Source organism: Ahaetulla prasina, chromosome 1 (genome assembly GCF_028640845.1).
Source record: "Ahaetulla prasina isolate Xishuangbanna chromosome 1, ASM2864084v1, whole genome shotgun sequence".
Taxonomy (NCBI): Eukaryota; Metazoa; Chordata; class Lepidosauria; order Squamata; family Colubridae; genus Ahaetulla; species Ahaetulla prasina.
This window is the reverse complement of record NC_080539.1, coordinates 212,944,456-212,966,228: the sequence shown is the minus strand read 5'-3', so window position 1 is coordinate 212,966,228 and position 21,773 is coordinate 212,944,456. Positions and strand designations below refer to the sequence as shown.

The 21,773-nt window shown below is 38.1% G+C and overlaps 1 protein-coding gene across 2 annotated transcripts; it reads left to right on the top strand.

Moving 5' to 3' along the window:
* The first annotated feature begins 659 nt into the window (after nucleotides 1–659).
* PLEKHA3 (pleckstrin homology domain containing A3) lies at nucleotides 660–20,826 on the top strand. 2 transcript variants are annotated; one of them, XM_058189571.1, is made up of 9 exons: nucleotides 660–1,115; nucleotides 6,563–6,679; nucleotides 7,415–7,570; nucleotides 9,704–9,840; nucleotides 12,428–12,592; nucleotides 13,319–13,362; nucleotides 15,408–15,484; nucleotides 17,467–17,582; nucleotides 18,858–18,997. In XM_058189571.1, the coding sequence occupies exons 1-8, from the start codon at nucleotides 1,076–1,078 to the stop codon at nucleotides 17,556–17,558; spliced, it is 828 nt and encodes a 275-aa protein (XP_058045554.1). In that variant the 5' UTR covers nucleotides 660–1,075; the 3' UTR covers nucleotides 17,559–17,582; nucleotides 18,858–18,997. The 2 variants fall into 2 exon arrangements, with proteins under 2 accessions (XP_058045554.1, XP_058045546.1); XM_058189563.1 differs by lacking the exon at nucleotides 15,408–15,484 and having other exon boundaries at nucleotides 664–1,115; nucleotides 18,858–20,826.
* The last annotated feature ends 947 nt before the right edge of the window (nucleotides 20,827–21,773 follow it).

The window sequence follows — 21,773 nt, the reverse complement described above, 5'->3', positions numbered from 1 at the left end:
GTAAAGAAACTCAATATTTGATATTGCACATAATTACTGCTGCAAGGATTGTCTATGCACAATTCTGGAAAAATGAAGAGATACCAACAGAGGAAGAAATCAATTCTGGACTGCGCGGAGATGGATAAATGAATGAAAGAAATAAAAGAGACAGAATACTATCAAGTATGGACTAAGAAGTACAATTGGTTAGAGAATAGGAAAAGTAAATATGAATAAATGGAGGTGATAAATGTATAAAATATTGTAAATAAATAAAACTAGATATAAAGGGATGATAAAGATAAGAAAAGGGGGGAAAATGGGGAATACATAAAGCAGAAAGTATGTGGAACGAAACTGACATGTAAATAGAAAACGTGTTTGTGTTATATAAGTTTGTGTTGTAGTAAAATTAATAAAAATTTTGGATATAAAAAAAAAGAGAGAGTCTACACTGATACGTATAGGTGGGAAGGCCGGAGTATGATGTCGTATAGAACCTCCCGTCCTCATTCCTGGAGGGGAAAGACTTGGAAATGGAAGGCGACGGTAGTCTTCGGAGTTCCGCAACGATGCGAGCATGCGTTGTAGGGTCTTATTTTTTTTTCCCCTTCTACCAGCAACCTCTTCTTCTTGTATCCAGGAAGTAAATCAGACGTCAGGGTCGATGTCTCCACACGCACAGGCCCGGGAAAGGGGGAGGGAAAAGGGGAAGGCGAAGGCGAGCAGGCGGACTGACCGAGGAGGCAGCCGAGCCGCCGAGCCCCGGGGAAGAGACGTCGTTCATTGTTTTGTTTCCTCAGAGACGGGCAATGAGTGACTTCAAACCCTCCTGGGCAGCCGCGTCTCTCACAGCAGCCTTGGGTCCCAAAGGCGGCGACGGCGGCGGAGGTGGCTGCCTTTTGAGCTAAGCCTCTCAAGCCCTCCATGCCCGTCGCAGATTCCGCCTCCTCCCGCTGCTGCTCTGCTGTCACCGCCGCCGCAGGTGCCTTGGAAGGCTGCGGGGGGCGAGGAGGGTCGGCCTTGCCGCCGCTCTCGAAGGAGGAGGCGGGCGAGCAGGATGGTGCGGCGGGCGCGGCGGCTCTTCTGAACGATGGAAGGCGTCTTATACAAGTGGACGAATTACCTCACAGGTATATATGTATATATATCTACGGAGGTTCTTCAAGTCATCCAAGTCGGGGTTGTCCCGAAGGTGCTTTCCCCCCCACCCCTTCCTCCCAAGAGACAACTACGGCAACTGGTTTTTCCTTTGAAGACGTTTCGATTCTCTCCCAAGAAACTTCTTCAGCTTCTTCTTGAGCTGAAGAAGCTTCTTGGAAGAGAAGCGAAACGTCTTCAAAGGAAAAACCAGTTGCCGTAGTTGTCTCTTGGGAGGAAGGGGGGAAAAAAAGCACCTTCGGGACTACCTCACAGGTAGGTTACGCCGCGTGCCTACCCCTCGGGCGCGGGTGGGAAGGAGGAAGGAATGCGGCACGCGGGCGCCCGTCAGTCGCGCGTGGGGCTGGGCTGCCCTGTCGGTTGGCCTCGCGGCCTCGGCTGCTCGTTGTCGTTTGAAGACGCCGACGAGAAATAAAGCGCGGCCTCTCCGCGCCCCCCCCCCCGTCCCCCAGCTACCGAGCGAAGCAGGCGTGTGCGGGGGAAGAAAAGAGACGGCAGCCGCCTCTGGATGAGGGAAAGAGGCAAGGCGTTGCCTGGACAAAGTCTTGTAGGAAGAGGTGGGGAGGCTGCCTGACCAGACTACAGGGAGATGGAAGGCACAGCCTGGATGTGACACCTGTAGTATTTGAGATTGCTGGACTCCCAACTCCCATCAGTCCCAGGCCATGCAGGTAATTCTCAGTTTAGGACCACAACTGATCCCAAAATTTACATTGTTGAGTGAGAAATTTGTTAAATGAGTTTTGTTCCCGCTTAAGACTTTTCTTGCGACAAGTCCCAAAAGAGATAGTTAATATTCTGGAAGTATTTTACCCCAAAAAACAAACAAGCCTCTAAACAAATGAAAAAATTTATTTATATATTTATCCCAGAAGCACGAAGCTGAAGCCTGAAGATGACGAATGAGACTTCGTCGAAACGTCGCCAAGACACTTCCAATTTTACACGGGAGAAAACCCGAACAACCAAAGACCTATATACAAACACCCGTGAAAACCTCAGAAAACAAATATATATATATACCCGAACAACCAAAGACCTATATATATATATATATATATATATATATATATATATATATATATATATATATATTTATATTTATATTTATATTTATATTTATATTTATATTTATATTTATATTTATATGCATGTAAAATAAATACAGATATCACATATTGCTGTTATCTCTCTCTCTCTCTCACACACACACACACACACACAACCGCAATATGTGATGCCTGTATTTATTTTACTAGGTATTCTTCATATATATTCATATAGATAGATAGATAGATATAGATATATATACACACACACATCCATCCATCCATACATACATATATGAAGAATACCTGGTAAAATAAATATAGGCATCACATATTGCTGTTAAATGCCGCAAGTAAGATGCAAAATAAAGAACAGTTAACTGTGTCGACATATTTATGTTCTTAGGTCATATATCACAAGCTAACTGTCTCTGATTAAGTCATACATTGGTCTCAATTACATATACAGGTAGTCCTCAACATACATAGTCCTAGACTTACAGAAGTTCATTTAGTGACTGTTCAAAGTTGTAACGGCACTGAAAAAATGACTTATGACCAGTTTTCACACTTACGACCATTGCAGCATCTTCATGGTCACGTGATCAAAATTCAGACGCTTGGCAACTGACTCATATTTATGAAGGTTGCAGTGTCCCAGAGACACTTTTGCGACTTCAATGCAAAGTCAATGGGGAAACCAGATTCACTTACCAATTGTGTTACTAATTTAAGAACTGCAATGATTCACTTTGGCAAGAAAGTGGGGCAAAACTCATTTAACAAATGTTTCACTTAGCAATGGAAAGTTTGGGCTCAGTTGTGGTCGTAAATCATGGACTACCTGTAGAAGAAATCTTTTAAGCTTTCTACCCTGAATCTTTATTTCAGAGGAAAATATATTTCATTTTACTCTCTTCTTGTTTTACTGGCTCTTTAACTAATAGTGGTTAGGTCTTTCAGGATGGAAAAATAAGGGTATTTAAAATTGTCTTGTAATTGATCGCATCATTATTAGATATATCAGTGAGGAGGGTCCACTTCAGGAAAGTTTGTGCATTTTAAGATGAGCGATTTTGATGGTACTTCATGTATTTCAAGCTTCTGTTTGCTTCATCTCATAACCTGAATTATCCTCAGGATGGCTCTCATAAGAATCTTAAGATTTATATTAGAAATATAATATTACTACTTATTAGACGTGATAGTTTCTTGAAATAGTTTGGAATTTGGGGCATTTGATTAGGACTCTATTGATTGTGGTTGGTATTTAGAATTTAGTTATACAATTTATAGGCCACCTGATTCCCCACAACTCTGGGAGACCTATAATTAAAAGGGGGAAAACATTGGATTTGAATCTTCAGACCTTTGTTGTTGCTTACTATTTGAAAGAAATACTTCGCCTTGCATCTTACAGCAATACTGTAATCTATAAAAGAGTAGAATTAGACCGTGGAATTAAAGACATGCCCACACACATTCTAGAAGAGGTCAAACTGCTTCCATAATTTTATTAAGGAAACTACATAATTTACTCCATGAAGTCATTAAAGTTGGATTTGGAAAAAAAACCCAATATTTTTTTCTTTTATAGAGTCAGCTGGGGGCAAAGGATACCATGCTCTTTAGAATAGTATTCTTTGCAAAGCCTTTAGCAAAGCCTTATTTGCATCCAGAACCGGACAGCTTTGCTGATTGGTGCAATGACAGCCATAACTTGCTTGATCATGGCTTTGTCTTGACAACTGTGCCACTGCCTTTGATTTATACTTTTGTCCCTTTCTTGTTCCACTCTGTGCAAGTCAATATATGGAAATGGTTAAATTGGGCTTGATAGCACATGGATGCTAGTTAGGTATTTATATCATTTAAACTTTTACCTTTGCTTTCTTACGATCCCTTCAGTCCCTTAAATGATAACCAGAATAGATGTGGCAGGGGCAGAAATAATTGCAGGGGATCAAAGGGTCTCCTAATAAGCCTCAATTGTAGAGTCTTCTCCAGGGACAGCTTGATCCTATACCTGTAGTGTAAGATATGGAATGCCTGGTGTTTTTTTAAAAATATTAGTAATTTCAAATATTACTTTGTAATTTGGCACAGTAAGGGTTGTGTGTGTTTCTGTATTTAAAATGAGACCTTTATTTTATTTCTAAGTTGGGCATCAATTATATTGTACCTGCTTTTTAGAATGTTTCACATTCATTTTTAATTGTGTTTTCAGAACATATTTAAATGGGACATGATCGCACAATATAACATATATATTGATACTGTATTCCATCCAACTATAAACGAGGAAAAATGACAGCAATATTTATGTATAATTAACTGTCTTTATTGAAAATTTGGTAGACATTTATAGTTAGTCTATAGAGACAAGGGTATAAGAATAGGGCTAGAAAGGGACCATGAGCCTCTCAATTTGAAACCTAGGCTCTTTTTCCTGGGCCAGATTATATCTGACAATGGGCTTTCAGATGCAAGAGTCCTAGTCTTGTCCATTGAAATCATGCGGCCTTGCATGATCTTGAAGAAGCAATCCAGAATTCATCTTGAAAGGCATTCCATGTCTCACTTAAGACTCTAGGATAATCTCCAGCATTTGTCCACTGAACTAATAGAATGTAAGTAAAGCTGCACATTCTAAAATGTCAGTACCTTTTAAGATGATCTCTTTAAAAGCAATTGCTTTGATCAGATTTGCTTCAGTTGGAAGAAATTAAAAGGTGCTGGGTGGATTGTGGTGATTGTCACAATCTAAGCTCTTGTCCCTTTTGTATATGTATGCAGCATTGACACATAACAAAAGAGTTAACCTGTGCTCATCATCTTGTAGATTTTAACCTCCCCACCAACAGATATATACTCTGTAGATGTTGCTAGTTAAAAAGATTATTTTTTCAAAGGTTTTCTTAAACTCTGTTTTATTAAGTGGAAAGCCCAGGCTGGAAAAATGATGCCATTTAAGTGTTTACAAGAGCCTGAAGGATCTGGATCTGGATGAAAAGAAACTAGCTACATGACTCCAGCAAGACAGAGGTTCTCTGGGTTTTGAGGCTCTCGAATCTGAAGAGTTACTGTATTGCAGTTTTAACAAGGTTGCTGCACAATTTGGAGGTCTTCCTACACTAGGGACTCCTTCTCAAAGAGTAGATGGCAGTCATATCCAAAGAAGTCTTTGCACAGATTCAACTTGTGTGTCAGCTGCACCATTGTAGAACTGGGAGATCCTGCTCACAATCAATCGTGCCCAGGTCACTTCCCTGGGCACTTTGGATTATTATTGCAATGCACCCTACACAGGGCTGCCTTGTAAAGCTACCTGCAACTGGAGATTCCTTTCATTCCAGAATGCAGCAATGTGTGCAATTCTGGACACCCCACAGGTGAATCATGTTATATACCACTGTTACACCAACTGAACGGGCTTCTTTCAAGATTCTGGTTATCACTTTTAAAGCCTATGTGGCATGGAACCAGTTATCAGTTATCTTCCTGTCCCGGAGGACATCTAGCCCCCCCACTAGATTGGAATAGGTGTAGGTGTAGGTTCTCCCCCCCTCCCACAATCACCTGGTGGATTCTAGAAAGCAAACCTTTCTTGTAGATGTGCCTAATTTGTGGATCTGCCTCCCCTCTGAAGTGGAGGGCACCAAACATCCTCATCTTCCCAAAGGCTGTTAAGATGAGCCCTGTATTGGTGGTTTAATGGGATTGTTATGGTGCTTGATGGTATCAAAGGATTTTGCATTTTTTCGTAACTTGTTGTTTGGAAAAAGAAATCTATAATTAGTCTGTTTGTTGTTAGCCACCTACCGCTACTTTATATAATATGGCAGCTGAATAAATCTTTTAAAACATCAGATGCATAAACTTAATATATCCATCTATGCCAGAAGAGTGAATTGTAGAAGTAAAATTTATCAGCAATTTAAAGTTCTTTAGATGGGCTATTTAGATCTTTCTACCTGTCTAATAAATACCAATTTTCAAAATGTAGGTTAGTCTATGTATGTTATTAAAATGGCATCATTTATGCCCAAAAATGTGAATGAACATGAATGTTGCTTTCAGCTGCAAGTTCTATATGAAGGATGGTATTGCAGTGTATATAAAAATTATATTTGTAGCAAAACAGATGAACATTGTTTTCTAAAATATTCTTTTTTTCATAGTATTTATTCATTTCCTAATGAATAAAACTGTAACTAAGTAAAATATATTTGAATATATTGAATTGTATAAGATATGATATGGCCAATACTCTGTTCATAAATCATGTATGTGTGTAGGGGGGAAAACTAAAAAATCAATAAAAACTTGTTCTAAAAAAACAAGAACATTATTTTCTGCTATTTTCTTAGGTTGGAAGCCTCGCTGGTTTGTTCTGGATAACGGGATATTGTCCTACTACGATTCACAGGATGATGTTTGTAAAGGCAGCAAAGGAAGTATAAAGATGGCTGTTTGTGAAATCAAAGGTAAGATTAGCAGTGAGGCATTGGCCTTTAGTTTTGGTCTGTGCAGTTATCAGTGCTAAGGCATGGTGGTCTACAGTTAGGCTTGGTTCTATATTGCTTATTTCTAGGAACACACAATATGGAGCCCTAACAACTGTGGGGGAGAAGAAGGATCCTAAGAAATGACAGGAACTCAATTCTGGAACTAAACATAGTTTTCAAAACTGAACATGTCCTTGAGACATCTTTTTCCTTAGTTTAAAAGGATATCTGCCTCTGTTCCCGATTCCATAGGTACACCTGCCTTTGGTAGCAATTTTTAATAAAACACAACAACTAAGTAGGTGTAGTCCGCCTTTGAATACAAACCCTTGAATCTGAAAAATGAAATATATGTTAATATCACAGAATCACAGAGAAAACAGCGCTAATTACACAAGTATATCTTTCTGTTATCCTTCTGCAATGCCATGCACAGGGGGAGGGGCTTTTACAAGTGAATTGGTGCCTGTCAGCACTGCTTTGTCAATTTTTTACCTAAAGTAACACATTTTATATTAAAAAATAACCCTAATTTTTAAAAAAATCTTTTATTATATTGATTAAATTGTACATCCCCCAGACCCTCTCTGTGTGGGTGATGGGCAATTAAATTTGATATATGAATACATAAATTTTATTTAGCTAACACTTTTCTTATTCTAGGTGATTTAAGAAAATGTATACGCTTATTTTATGTTTTCTCTTTTTCCTAAGTTCATCCTACAGATAGCACGAGAATGGAGCTAATAATTCCAGGAGAACAGCATTTCTACATGAAAGCTGTTAATGCTGCTGAGCGACAAAGATGGCTAGTAGCCCTTGGGAGCTCCAAAGCTTGCCTGACTGATGCCAAAACTAAAAAAGAAAAAGGTGCATATGTTTTCTAAAATATGGAATTCTTAAAAGCTACCTTCTTCAAAACTGTCAAAAGTACATATAATTTTATTTCTTTTTCTTTCATGGTTAGAAAGCACCATGATTTATTTCCTACATGTTGAACAGTAGGGGAGCTTTTGTAGCTTTGCTTAACAAAATAACAGAGTTGGAAGGGACCTTGGAGGTCTTCCAGGCCAATCCTCTGCTCAAGGAGAAAAGCCTACATCATTTGAGACAAATGACTGTCCAATCTCTTCTTAAAAGCCTCCAGTGATGGAACACACATAACTTTGGGAGGCAAGCCATTCCACTGGTTAATTATTCTCACTGTTAGGAAATTTCTCTTTAGTTCTAGGTTGCTTTTTCTCTTTGATTAGTTTCCATCCATTGCTTCTTGTCCTGCCTTCAAATCTTCTGGAGAATAGGTTGACCCACTGTTCTTTGGGGCAGCCCCTCAATATTGGAACACATAATGACACTCCTGATTCTTCTTTTCACTAGACTAGCCATACTCAATTCCTGACAAACATTCTTCATATGTTTTAGCCTCCAGCTTCCTAATCAACTTTGTTTGAAACTTCTAGGCACCTTTATAGTCTTCAGGCGCTCAAAATTAAGATATTTCCTGTGGCAGGTTCACAGTACAATAGATCTGATTCAAAAAGAAGTAGGAAGGCATATAGAGAAGAGGAAAACAAGCATTAGCCAAATAAACGGGGCCAGGCTGGTTTATTATATTATTCTTACACAGAGTGGCCCTTTCTCTTTTCACCTAGAAGCAAAAGGTTGCTTGCTTTTTAGTTCTGCAGACTCTGGGAACTGTTGCAGAATGTTCAGCTGCCCGACTCCTGCCATTGATGCATGCCTCCATTGTTAATGTAAAACAGCCTTGCATACACAGAAATGCATGTAAATAGGGCTTCCCCAAGCAGTGTGCAGTTGGGGACTGTACAGGGTTCCTTCTGTTAGATAGAAATCCTCTACCATAGACTGCTTCACAAGAAGGGTGAATGTGTGATTGGGGTGTGCACTGTCATTGGGAGCAAGGCTAAATTGAGTCTCCATCCCATCATGAATATTTTGGGAATGTTAGTGTTTAGAAATTAGCTGAGTGATATTGAAGTTGCTAAAGTTTTTTCTGTTACATGTATTCAGATCTGTTCATTTTGTTGAGTTGATTTTGTTGAGATGATTTTATTTAAAGTAAAAGCCACTGCTTTTGTGGAGCCTGTTTCAGGCTCACATAATTCTACTGCCTAGAGGAACAATGAATATACATGTAATCCTTAACATATGACCATAATTAAGCCCCAAATTCCTGTTGTTAAGCAAGACATTTGTTAAGTGAGATTTGCCCCACTCTGTGACTTTTTTGCTGTTGTTAAGTGAATCACTTGTTAAATTAGTAATTCAATTGTTTAATGAATTTGGCTTCCCCAATGGCTGCTTGTCAGAAGGTCACAACAGGGGATCACATGACCTGGGACACTGCGATTATCTGAGTGAGTAGCCAAGTGTCTGAATTTTGATCACATGACCATGGGGATGCCACAATTGTCGTAAGTGTGAAAAACGGTCATGTCACCTTTTTCAGTGCCATTGTAACTTTGAATGGTCACTAAATGAACTATTCTACAAGGACTACCTGTACTGTATAATAGATCAGAATATTCTAATCGGGCAAAGACAATATCAAATGAAGAAAAATTGGGCAATAATTCTTGGAATCCTCCCATTCAGAGAACCCAGATACTTAAGAAAATTGGAGATTTTGGAGTGATTCTGCAGTTGGACATAAATAATATAAATAAAAGAAGGCAAAATTGAGCCATAAATACTAATACTGTTTTCTGTGTAAGATAGCATCTCCGTTTTCAATGGAACCAACATAGCCATCAATCACTTTTGCAGTTATTTAGGATGTTCTGCACACTTAGTAGGCCCATTGGAAAAAAATGTATTTATGAATTACAAAATAGAGGCAAAATTGGAAACTGGCAAAAAGAGCAGAAGTTTAACAAGTTGCAGTCAATTTGAATGAGATTAAATGTGAATATTGATTTTTATTTTTGAGGATGGCAGTTATAACCATGATTAGTAAGTTTCCATTTTTTGATATTCTTCCAGAAATAAATGAAACCAACGAATCTCTAAAAACCAAAATGTCTGAATTGCGTCTCTATTGTGACCTCTTGATGCAGCAGGTCCATACAATACAAGAATATGTACATCATGATGGGAATCATTCCTCACCAAGCATTGAGGTAATATTTAATTGTTTGAAGGAGTTTTTATTCACCCATTTTAAATTCTTGGGTTATAAGGATGTGCAATAGTATTATGGTGGATCCATAGCTTTATCTGAGAGTACCTTAATAGTCCATCACTGCCATACTACCAGTAATAATTGAATCTCACAGATATACAAAATATTTTAGATTATATTTTTAAATGTTTATTGTTCCCTTCCAATATAGCAAAACCTTAATTTAACTGATTTTTTTTGGAGAGATGGGTTGTCTCTGTTTTTAGTCTGTTAAATCCAAATGTCCATTACATCAAATTTGTTCATTTTTGTCAACTTACAGCATTTTGCACTGTATAATTTGTGTCAGTAACTATCGATTGATTTAAATTTATATTTTACATATCAAATTACAAAAATGGATAAAAATGACCTAAGCAATTCAATTGCTTCAGAAACAATGGACTCTTTGTGGCCAAAGTCTTAATTTTTTTTACATTGCATCTAAAATTATTGATTGAATCAACTTCAAATTCAGTAATAAAACCCAGAGAATCAAGGGTTTTAAATCTATCAGCAAAATATCCCCTCCAAGAAACTGTCTACAAAAATGAAAACACTTGAAGCACGTAACAAAGCTGTTGCTGTGTTTTCATGTTTAGGATTCCAGATTTTATCACATTCTATTCCTCTCCCTTTTTTCCATCTCTCACAGTTTTTTGTTTGTTTCTGTCCTTGGAAAGGAAAGAATTGGCATTTTATTCCCATTTGCTGGGTTGTCTTAAGCAGCTGTTCTGTGAAGTAGGTCTCCTAGTGGGCTTATGGGAAACAGGAATAAATTTGTGTGTGTGTGTTTGTATATAGGTGCATATTGTTTTAATCTACTTCATTCTGAGCCTTATAATGGTAGATTACTAAGTTAAGAGCTGCATATCTAACATTTCCAAGTTATTTAACAGATAGCAAATAGGAAAAAACTCTTAACAAGTTAACCTTGTTGAAAATTGCATTTATTTTACCCAGAAAACTAAAGGAATTCTAGACCATATATCTGTATCTTGTTTAATTGCTGTCAAAATGGAGCTAAATTTATATGTGAGAGAAACATTTTTAAAAGTCATTAAACCAAAATAAAAAAAAATCAGTAAACAATTGCAAAACCCATGGGTTAACATATGAAAATTATTACTGAATAATATGTAGTCTTAGCTACCCAATTTATAGATTAATTAGACATCTTAAACTCTTGTATTAAAATAATAGGATTGGGGTAGATACATCTAGTTTAACTATGAAATACAAAGCAACTTCTGGAGACAATACTATTTTCTATTTTATCTCAATTACCAGATTATCAACAATACTTTCAGAATTTCTGTTGACAAAATTAGAATGTTGAAAGGCTAATTATTTAACCATATATGTAATTTCTGTAATTTCTGTTGAGATTTTGTGTTGTAGATTAAAAAAAATACATTATTAGAATATGTTCTAGTTGCTCAATAAATGTACCTACTTAATCATACCATACTTAACCATTAAGATACAAATATCTTAATTTGTGGAGTCCATTTGCTTCAGATCAACATACTCCTCCTACCTTATAAAACCTTTGTCGACATCTAAAGAAATAATAACTATTTGCTTCTTCCTGTTTTGAAATAAAGCCATCAGTTAGAAATCCAATATCAGAATCTTGGCTGCCCCATAATATAAAACTACTTTCAGTTGAATATAAAATGGAAGGAAGTAAAAAGTACAGACCCCAGACCCAATTTAGAATACATTTTTAAAAGATAGTGATTTTAGAATCTTCACATTTTATAAGAATCACAAATAATAGATAAATTGTTATGTTGTTTCATTTGTGTAAATGTAAAAGCCAGAAGCTCTTCTAGTCTCTTTTTGCATAGTTGCCTGCTAAGTCAAAATCCATTTCCAAAGCATGAAAGCCATTAAATTTGTATTTAACAAATTGAGAGATCTTTGTTCTCAGGAGATGGAGGTTAACAATTCTTCGATTTTCTCTGTAGGGTTAATTAGTTGTTGTGATAATACAATCCTAAATAATTGCTTTTCAATCTTTTATATCAAAGCAAGGGGGGAATGCAATCCCTGCTGCAACAGAAAAGAGAAATAAAATGTGCCATCTCTGATCAGGGGATGCATTTCAGGTTCATTTGCAAGAAACATAAGCATTGACTCACAGAGTTAATGTTAGAGGTCATTTAGTTCATTAACTCCAGCTCCTTGCACTGTTCCTGTGCTCCTGTATTCATAATGAATATGTTGGCTTGGGTTTCTCCAGTTTGCCAACATCTGGAAAGCTGCCTGTTCTCTCTTTTTAAAAATATTTAATAACTTTTTATCATGTCATAAACAAAGTTATCAGAACCAAAAATGTCTGAGGTGGTTCAGTCAACATTTGCAACCCACCCAGCTGTTAAAAAAATGTTTGGTGTTCATCAAAGTAAGTTAAGTCCCTACAAACTAGTAATTACAATTTCTGGTTTGCAATCAAATTGCAGTTAAATTGGTGAAAAGTTTTGCTAGGAGACACTTTGCTTTAAGAGTTTTCAATATCTGCTCTTTCCTTTTGTTTCCAGAATATGAATGAAGCTTCTTCCTTGCTCAGTGCCACCTGTGACACGTTTATCACTACACTTGAAGAATGTGTGAAAATAGCAAATGCCAAATTTAAGCCGGAGATGTTTCCATTGCCTCATCCTGATCCTTTAGTTTCTCCTGTGTCTCCTTCACCTGTGCAAATGGTTGGATATTCTTTAATGTCAAACATTCCTGAAGATTTGGGGGAATTTTGGGAGGGAGCAGTAGGGTTCCTTGCTAGCAGTAGCTAGCATATGGTTCCTCAGTGTGTCCTTGTTCAGGTCACCAGGCTAGGCTTCTGTCTAAAGTTATGAAAGTCTCAAACCTTCTCAGCAAAACTTGCCTATTCTTAAATGCCTTGTTTTAGAAACATGTACTTCTGATAACAACCTTGCATGTTGAGGAGGATATTACCTCATACTTTTACTGCCCAATAAACTCCATATTTGTCTATGAGCAAAAAACTAAGATAACTTATGGAGTTTAATGGAAATAGAGGACCTCTATGGCTGACTATTCCCAGCCCTAAACTGTTCTATTCCCTTCCAAGCACCCATGGTTTCTTCTGCAAACCTGGTAACCTTTAAAGCACAGAGTGTAGACCTAGCCTATTAATCCTCATTTACTTAAACATAGTGCTTCAAGGTCTCCTTGCTGTTGGGACACTAAATACTAAAACCAACAATAAAAACAATAATGTATTTTTAAAAATTACGATGTCATAAATGCCATATCATTTATGTTCATATAATGCATGTTCCTCCCTGTACATTCTGAAAAAATATTCTAAATACATATTTTAAAATAATATTTCATTAGAAATAGACTAAGAAACAATTAGTATTTCAAAAGCTGTAATAACCTGCTTTATTATTTACATTATTTTTTAGATGAAACGTTCTGTTAGCCATCCTGGAACTTGTACCCTTGAGAGGTAAGTATGAAGTTGTGATTACCGTATTTTTCGACATATAAGTTGTACCGGAGTATAAGACGCACCTTAATTTTGGGGAAAAACAAGAAAAAAAGAATTCTGCCTCTGCCTACCAGCATCAGGATCAGCGGGGTCCTCACTTCCAACGCCTTAATATTAATATTATTATTAATAATTATTATAATTATATAATTATTATATAATTATTATTATATTAATACTATTAATATAATTCTTAATATCACTCATAATTCGTTTTACATGCCATCCTAACTCGCCTAGCAAACAAATACATTGATAAATGTGCATAGCTGACAAGGATTAGAGAGAACCTGGTCCCATGAGGAAAAGAAGGCAGGAGACTAAGAATAAATATTAAAGCACAGGTCTGCTTAGTTCTCTCCTGAAAAAACATCATGGGCTACAATGCGGGGTACTGTCTTTTGTCTGCAAGTTAGTCACTACACCAAGCGCTCTTAGAACAAAGTTACCACAAAGCTTAAAATTCTGGTGGGATTCGCAGTTGCTCCGGAGCGCTCCTGCTGGTTGCTCCGCCCGGCAGAAGAAGCTGCTGTGGGTCGGCTGTAGGACATGATCTGGACCCTCTTCTTCTTCTTCTTCCCTTTTTGGCGTCATTGATGCATTTCCATTTTGCTTGCTTCTCAGAAAATGCTTGCAGGCGCCGCTTGGCTTTGAGGAGACGAGGCAGAAGAGAAAACCGTCCTCCTTCACTGCTTGGGGAGTCGCTGCCATGGTTCGGGAATTGAGGGTGCGAAAGGACGTCGGACTTTAGGAACCAGCTTGGCTGTCACGTTACTGCGGGAGTTGCTTCAGGCAATGGGGGAGGAAAAACAGCGTCACCTCCCTGCATGGCATTTTCTGGCGTTTTTTCCCCCTCAATTCTCCTTTGCAAATTGCTTGGAGAATTGAGAAAAAAAACCACCAGAAAACGCCATGCAGGGAGGTGACGCTGTTTTTTCTTCCCCCATTGCCCGAAGCAATTTCCAAGTAACGCAACAGCCAAGCCAGTTCCTGAAGTCCGCCGCCCCTTCGCGCCCTCAATTCCTGACCCATGGCAGTGACTCCCCAAGCAGCGAAGAAGAACGGCTTTCTCTTCCGCCTCGGCTCCTCAAAGCCAAGTGGCACCTGCAAGCATTTTCCGAGAAGCAAGCGAAGTGGAAATGCATTGACGCTGCCAAAAGGGGAAGAAGAAGAAGAGGGTCCGGATCATGTCCTACAGCCGACCCGCTTTCCACACACAGGATTTTCGGCCGACAACCTCCGAAGGGTGGGGGGACGACGGGTGGGGTGGGGGGGCTACATTCAGCATATAAGACCCACCCAGATTTTCACCCTCTTTTTGGGGGTAAAAAGGTGCATCTTATATGCCGAAAAATACAGTAAATACTATTCCAAAATCAGACAAACTAGAACCATAATGTTAAGGTTCACTTATCACATTGTGAGCTATTGTCTGATCCCAAATAAATGGGAATACTCCATGGTCTGACAATTGAAATTCACAGCCTGTTGCCCCATATAATTTCACATTAATTTTGGAAAAATGTGGTTCTGGTGAGTTTTTCTTACATGATATAATTGAAAATTAATTCATGACTAGATTGAATTCATTATAACAGTTCTGTTTTGTACAGGCAGTCCTCATTTAGTGACTGTTCACAGTTATGAACTTGTAAGTCAGGGCACTCAAAAATGATATATCACATGACTGACTGGTGTACTATGGCAGTCTCAGCACTCTCATCGTGGTTGTTATTAAAGAATTGCTGATTGATAAATGCGTACCCACCCACCCCAATCCAATCCATTCTGGGCTTGGTCCTTCCCAGCTCCAAGCTTCAGTAAGTTTACGGGACTGCCTCCAACTCACCCCATCCACCTATCTCTCCCCTATCTCTGTCCTTTGGCCACCCTACACCCAGAACTGCCCAACTTGACCTAGCAAGTGCCAGCAAGTAAGTTTGTTTGTTTAGCTGCCTTCTCTCCCAATTCGCTACACCAACCTTTTGCCTTTTTGTGCCCAGATGCTGCAGCTCAAGCATCTCGCTGCCTTTGATGTTTCCTTCTCAGACCCAGCTTCTCCAGCAAATGTTTCCTACAGGTGATTCCATGAGTGCTGTCTTTATAAAGCTGTGCTGCCTGCTGGTGCTTGCTAGGCTTCCTGAGTGCTACATCTTGGCAGCATGCTGCTAGGGTGGGCTGTGAAGCTGTGTAGAAGCTGGAGCACCCTGGGTAGCAGAGTGGCCAGGGGTCCGAAAAAGAAACAGCAAAAGGTGCTTCTGCTTTAGCAGCTGGGAACAAAAAGTGGAGGATTGGTGTAAGAAACTGAGAAGGCAGCTGAGTGAATTAAGGCTTGCTGGGGTGGGTGAAGCTTAGCAGATGAAGAACACTGTGCAGGGTGGTCAAAAGGTCATAGGGGTGTGTGTGTGTGTGTGTAGCTAAGCAAGTGGGGGAAATTAAAGTGTCCCTGCAGTTTAAATGTGGGCAGTTGCCAAATGTCTGAATTTTGATCATGGAACTGTGGGGTGCTGCACCGCCCATAAGTTTGAGCATGGGTCATAAGTCTGTTTCTCATTTCCTTTACCTCTTATTGAATGCTATACAAAATGGTAGCTATTAATTTTTGTTATTTTGAGAAAAACTATTAAATTTCAACAGAAAATAAAATGCAAAGAAACAGAAAATTAGAAATTAGAAAAAGAAAAGATCAAAAAAAGAACAAAAGTAGAATTTTCAGAGAAAAGGGGAAAAATGAAAGAATAATTTCTAACTTCCTTTGGTACATACACAAATATAAAATACATTGATCTCTTAATCAACAATAATACATAGCATTTCTATAATTAGCTCTAATAAATTCCAAAATTAACGTTTTATTTCTTTAAATTACAAGCAAAAAATCCAAAAGTGGTTTCCAGGTGGAAACAAAGCTGGACAATCTCTTTTCTTTTATCAAAGACTAGTCAGCTTTACCATCTCAGCCAATTCCATAGGCTTCACTATCCATTCTTCTATTGTAGGAATTTAGTAGGATCTTTCTAACTCCTTGCATACAGAAATCTCGCTGCGGTTATCATACATAAAAACAAAGTCCCATGTTTTCTTTCAGTCAGTTTATCCACCAAGCCTAAATAATTTTCTGATTTCAGTTGTACATTTATTTTAAGAATTCTCTGGATTAAAATACATATCAGACCCCAGTATTGTTTGCTTTCTTACATGACCAGTAAAGAAAAGTACCTCACTTTTGCATGTTTTGCATGCATTTGCAACATATATTTGACAGTCTCTTATGCACCTTCAACAATTTAACGTGTTAAAGGTACCAGGTACCAACCATACATCATCTTATAAAAATTATCTTTCAAATTACAATTCAATGTAAATTTCAGTCCTTTGCAGCACATGGTGGTCTACTGATCAAAGATTATTTTGCCCAGTCTTATATTCATCCTCTATATTCATTTTCAATAAAATCTTAAAATGACATATTTATTACTGGTACACAAATCCAATTTATCCAGTTTCCTCATTTGTAAAAATCATAATTCTTGTCCATTTTGAACCTTTCTGTCAATTGAACATGAGCACACTATTGACAAGTTCGACTTTGTGTTTCCAGTTCTTTTCTTGATTTTAATTTAGGTCCTCCTTCAAAAATTTAATAAATCAGCATAGGTCAGCCAAGTTTGTGTAACTAACATTTCTCTTCTAAAAAATGTTTCTCGGGTGACACCTGTAAAGGAATTTGGAAGTCAGTCTGGTTTTATAGCTTTTAGAACCTCAATAGGACATACTTAATGAAGTGTTTATTAAAATCTATATTAACATTAACTTCATCATACCATAAATAGCCATGCCACCCAAATCTTCAAAATAATATTGGGGGATTTTGTGTACCATCTGGTTTAACTCCTTAGCAGAGTATTTATGTTTAACCTAAAGTGATTCTTCACCTTTTCATCTTTTGCAGTATTATTTTTTTGATAACATATGTCAGGGATTTACAGACAAGATTAATGACCCCAAGAGAACAGTGTGTCTTAAAAACATGTCATAACTTGTGCAATATTTCAATTTTAGGAGCAGTCGCTTTGGAAAAGAACCAAATGTATCTTCCCATCAACTTTCCCACCGGTGGAGAAGAACCATCTCAGATACAGAACCTTCCATAGATGTTCCCTTTGAAGATACAGACAGTAAGGACATATGACCTTATGGATGTTGTCATTACTTTGTACTCATTTTTCTTACATCTTAGCCTGTGTTTTTGCTAGAATAACAGTGAATACCAAAATAAATTAATGCAACTCTTTTGTACCATACTCATTCAACTAAGATGGATTCAGTAGTTTGTTAAAGATAGAGAACAGGCACAATGCCATAAGCAATGAAAAAGTGTCCAAGAAATACCAAAGTGGTGATTCAGAGAGATATTTTTCCTAACTTCTTTATCGATGTTAAGTGGCACTTTTCCTATGTGCCCATTATGTAGCTGTATCTTAAATTAAAATTAAACTCAGTGGTGTTTCTTGTATGAAGGAGAAGATCAGGATGAAGAATTGGACAGTGTGAGGTCTCAAGTCTCTTTTTATAGCCTCTCATCTTTGTCTGACTACAGTGACTGAAAATCCATAGCAGTGTATTTACCATTTAGGGGTGAGATAGTTTTAAAAAAACAAAGAAAAAAATATCCTGGTCTTACTCTTTCATGTTACATGATCCTGCCACTATAACCACTGCTTCTTCCCAGTTCTGCAGTCCTGTCTTATAAAGGCAGTCCATACCTGTGGTCAGTGTTCTGAATTGCACATAGGATTCCCAACACATGAGTCTGGGTGCTAGTTAAGCTTTTAATAGGATATTATACCTGAGCAGGTCCCAGGCACTAGCTTTCTTCAGAAGGTATCTAATTCTGAAATGTGATTTATATGTAGGACTTAATCTTGGGATGACTTCTTGGTATGGTATAAAATATATGGCAGTGGAAAGGTTGGCATACCAAAGCTATTGCTAGCCCAACTAGATAGCAATAGAAGAAAATACTTGTAGCTCAGGGCTGAACGATAGAGTCCGTGATGCTCTCTGACTTTGGTTGTTTGCCTGCAGACATTTCATCACCCAGTTAGGTAACATTTAGGGTACACTGACAGGGCAAACCACACTCCCTTTAAACAATGAAGATGTTAATGTAGTTGGTTAATGAAATGTCTTCAAAAAACCCAAACCAAATTCAGAGAGCATCTATAAGTAGATCATGCTTGCTTAAGTGGACAAGCACCTGACGTAAGAACTTCCTAGGTATACATCTCTGTACACATGAAGCAAAACTGCCAGGGAAGAGTAGAGTTAAGGCTTCATTTGGAACATCTTTGCTTAAGCTCACAGCCCTGTGATTCAGATAGGATGGTGTCTCCTTGTATAAAGTAAGCAAAGAAGGGCAAATTGATTGAAGTGTGCTTTTCATGTTGCAGGACTAGCAACATTCAATTCTAGAGGAGCCCTCAATGGAGATTTGGCACCACCGGCTGTTCCTGAAACAAAGCTGTTGCTGTCTCAGAAACTCAGAGTGCCTGAAGAGACTCTGTCTGAGCCAATCTCCTGAGGCAAGAGAAGACCCCCCCCCCACTGCCTCTGAGTAATGCTATGCAAAAGCTGCTGTAATTCTGCTCTCATCATGAGGGAGTAGTAGTTCCCTATGTGAAGGTTTTCTCTGCACTTTATAGAATAATGTAAAAACTATATTTGAAGTGTATTTTATCTTTATATAGTTGACTTGCAAAAATATTTTCCTAAAAAGAAAATTTCAGTTTAGGTATTTTTTAATAGATAGGTGGATGCATCTTTGTAAATACTGCTCTTTTTACTGGGTGTGATAGTCAGGCCAATCTTGAGAAACAGGTTTCACATCTAGAGTAGGGAAAACCTGTGCCCTAGACTGATCCACTGAATTTAAACCCAGAGTTGCTTTATCAGAAATGTATTCCCACCAACATCAGTGGCAGTCCATCATATTGTAATGGCACCTTTATTTCGGGACAGGTTTGTGGTGGAGTTTGTTAAAATGAGATGATTCCTAAAAGGTATCTCATAAGTAATCTCTCATTAACCACCATGTCTTTTTTTTAAAGGTACAGTCTAGATTTTTAAAGTATATCTGAAATTCCATTGAACAAGGTAGAATGTCAATGAATCGGAGGGAATATTTCAGCCAAAATTAAACACTTCAAAGTCACACCAATGCTATCAAGTGAAACAGATATGCAATAAAGTCGGTGAGATTTTATAGTGCTTAATTTGAGTTAGACCTTGATTAATTAAATCCCAGCCTAATAGCTCAAAGCATTTGCATTTTTTCTTTGACTTGCACCCAAAAATATAGCCAATCAGAAACATGTCATGGATGTGCAGTATTTTTTAAAGCACGCATATGTGATTATGCTATACACTGGTTAAAAATATTTTAACATTTTAAAAGATATGTATTCCTTTTTGCACCATAAAATGCCTATTTAATGTTACTGCAATGAAAAGATAAGAAAACAGGCTTAATTCTTGTTGAGATTTTCCTCACTAAATATGCCTTGTGGCAGTGTTTGCTTGTTTGTTTTTTTCAAGTTAATTGGGCAGAATCCATCCAGTGCTTACAACCTCAAGTAAAGGCATATTTTAATCTTGTATTAAATAAATGCTTCCTTTGTCTGGACTGACACCCCCCCCCCCGTACCCCCCTCCACTTTTCTCTTTTAGTGCCAGGCAAACTAATCTTCAGAGTGTCTTTTCACCAAAGTTCTTTTTTAATTTAATGCTATTTTATAGAGTCTGCTCTTCAGCTGTTGTAATGTATTCATGTTTGCAGCAGAACATGTATGTTAATGATCCTTTATACCAAAGGGAGGGTGGCTTTTACCATGGTGGGCCCTAGTCTCAGAAAAGCAGAAAAATACAGCAGGATCCTCTCTTTTATTCACTCCCTGCCACTTGCCTCTGTCGGTGCTGGGAGGCTAAATTCTAACTAAAGCATGTAGCAGTCATCTATGGCAGGGGTTCCCAACCTTGCCAACCTTAAGACTTGTGGATTTCAACTCCCAGAATTCCTTAGCCAACTGAGGTGAAGCCCACAAGTCTTAAAGTTGCAAAGGTTGGAGACCCCTGATTTATGGTATATCATGGGCCTAGTTGGCCCAAAACAGTTTTAGCTATGCCACTCTGTTTCTGCCAGAGCAAAGAGGAAATATGGGACTTGAAGTTCAGCAATGTTTGCACAGACATGTCTGAGGGGTTGTGTCCAAAGTTGTTAAGTGTTTTGAAATGTATATATTTGTTTTTTATTCACTTTGGAATAGATTTAGTTAATAATGTATTGACCATGGAGCACTTTAAAAAAAAATGGCTTTTTAAAAAAAAAAAAGTGATGTAAGTGTTCAATAAATGCAGTTTTTACACAGACATTCTCTCTTTATTTATAATTGCATATATTTTGGCCATCTATCATTAGATTACAAGGATACAAGCAGCTTTTCACAACTTGGTGCTCCTCAGATGCTTTTGATTGAAGCTTATATGGTGCTCCAGGCAGCATATATGCACCAAGACAAATTCCTTGTGTGTCCAATCACACGTGGCCAATAAAAAATTCTATTCTATTCTATTCTATTCTATTCTATTCTATTCTATTCCATAGCTAATGGACACCTCGCCCAGGTGGATTGAGGGGCAATGTGGGTATGACTTTGACTGCAATTTGCTAACTCCCCAAGTCTGCACTCAAAAGAGCAGGTGAAACTCCTATCCCTAACCAGGGCACCTAAAGGCTACACTGGGGCCAGGGGACTGATGTCAAGAGCACCCCAAGAGAACTTGTCATTGTTGAGTTGGAATACAAATCACTGCTGCTTCTGTGATTGAGCCCATCAGGGTTCTGGATGCAAGATACCCAAAGAACATGCTTGAGACACCACAATGCCCTAGTTGCAAGGCTCATTGTTGTAAGCCTTTGGGTGTTTTCATGCACAATGAAGTCATAGATGGATGTTAACATTGTGGACAAGATGAACATTTAGCAACAGGACCACACAATCCTCACAAAATCAGGGATGGGGATTTGTCAGAAACGACGCCCACCAAAGTAAGTTTCAACTGTTAGATTGAAGAATACAGGGTCTCTTGTAAGCTTCAGGAGATTTTGAGCTAGTTTTAAAATAATTACTCCATTCTGAGGTAGTAATGCTAACACAAACATAATATTTCCCCCTCTTTTTCCAAACCAGAGAAAACCATGAATTTCCCCCCTAAATAATTGCTGTTATCCCAGAGATCTACTGAGCAACAGATTCTACATTTGCAGCACAAATGTAGAATCGTTCAGAGGAACTGCAGGGATTGGATTT

Excerpts from the sequence above, each read along its gene's own strand:
- PLEKHA3 (XM_058189563.1), top strand. The coding sequence starts at position 1,076 with ATGGAAGGCGTCTTATACAAGTGGACGAATTACCTCACAG. Across the intron at positions 13,363-17,466 it reads GGAACTTGTACCCTTGAGAG|GAGCAGTCGCTTTGGAAAAG; the intron begins GTAAGTATGAAG and ends TTTCAATTTTAG. Across the intron at positions 17,583-18,857 it reads TCCCTTTGAAGATACAGACA|GACTAGCAACATTCAATTCT; the intron begins GTAAGGACATAT and ends TTCATGTTGCAG.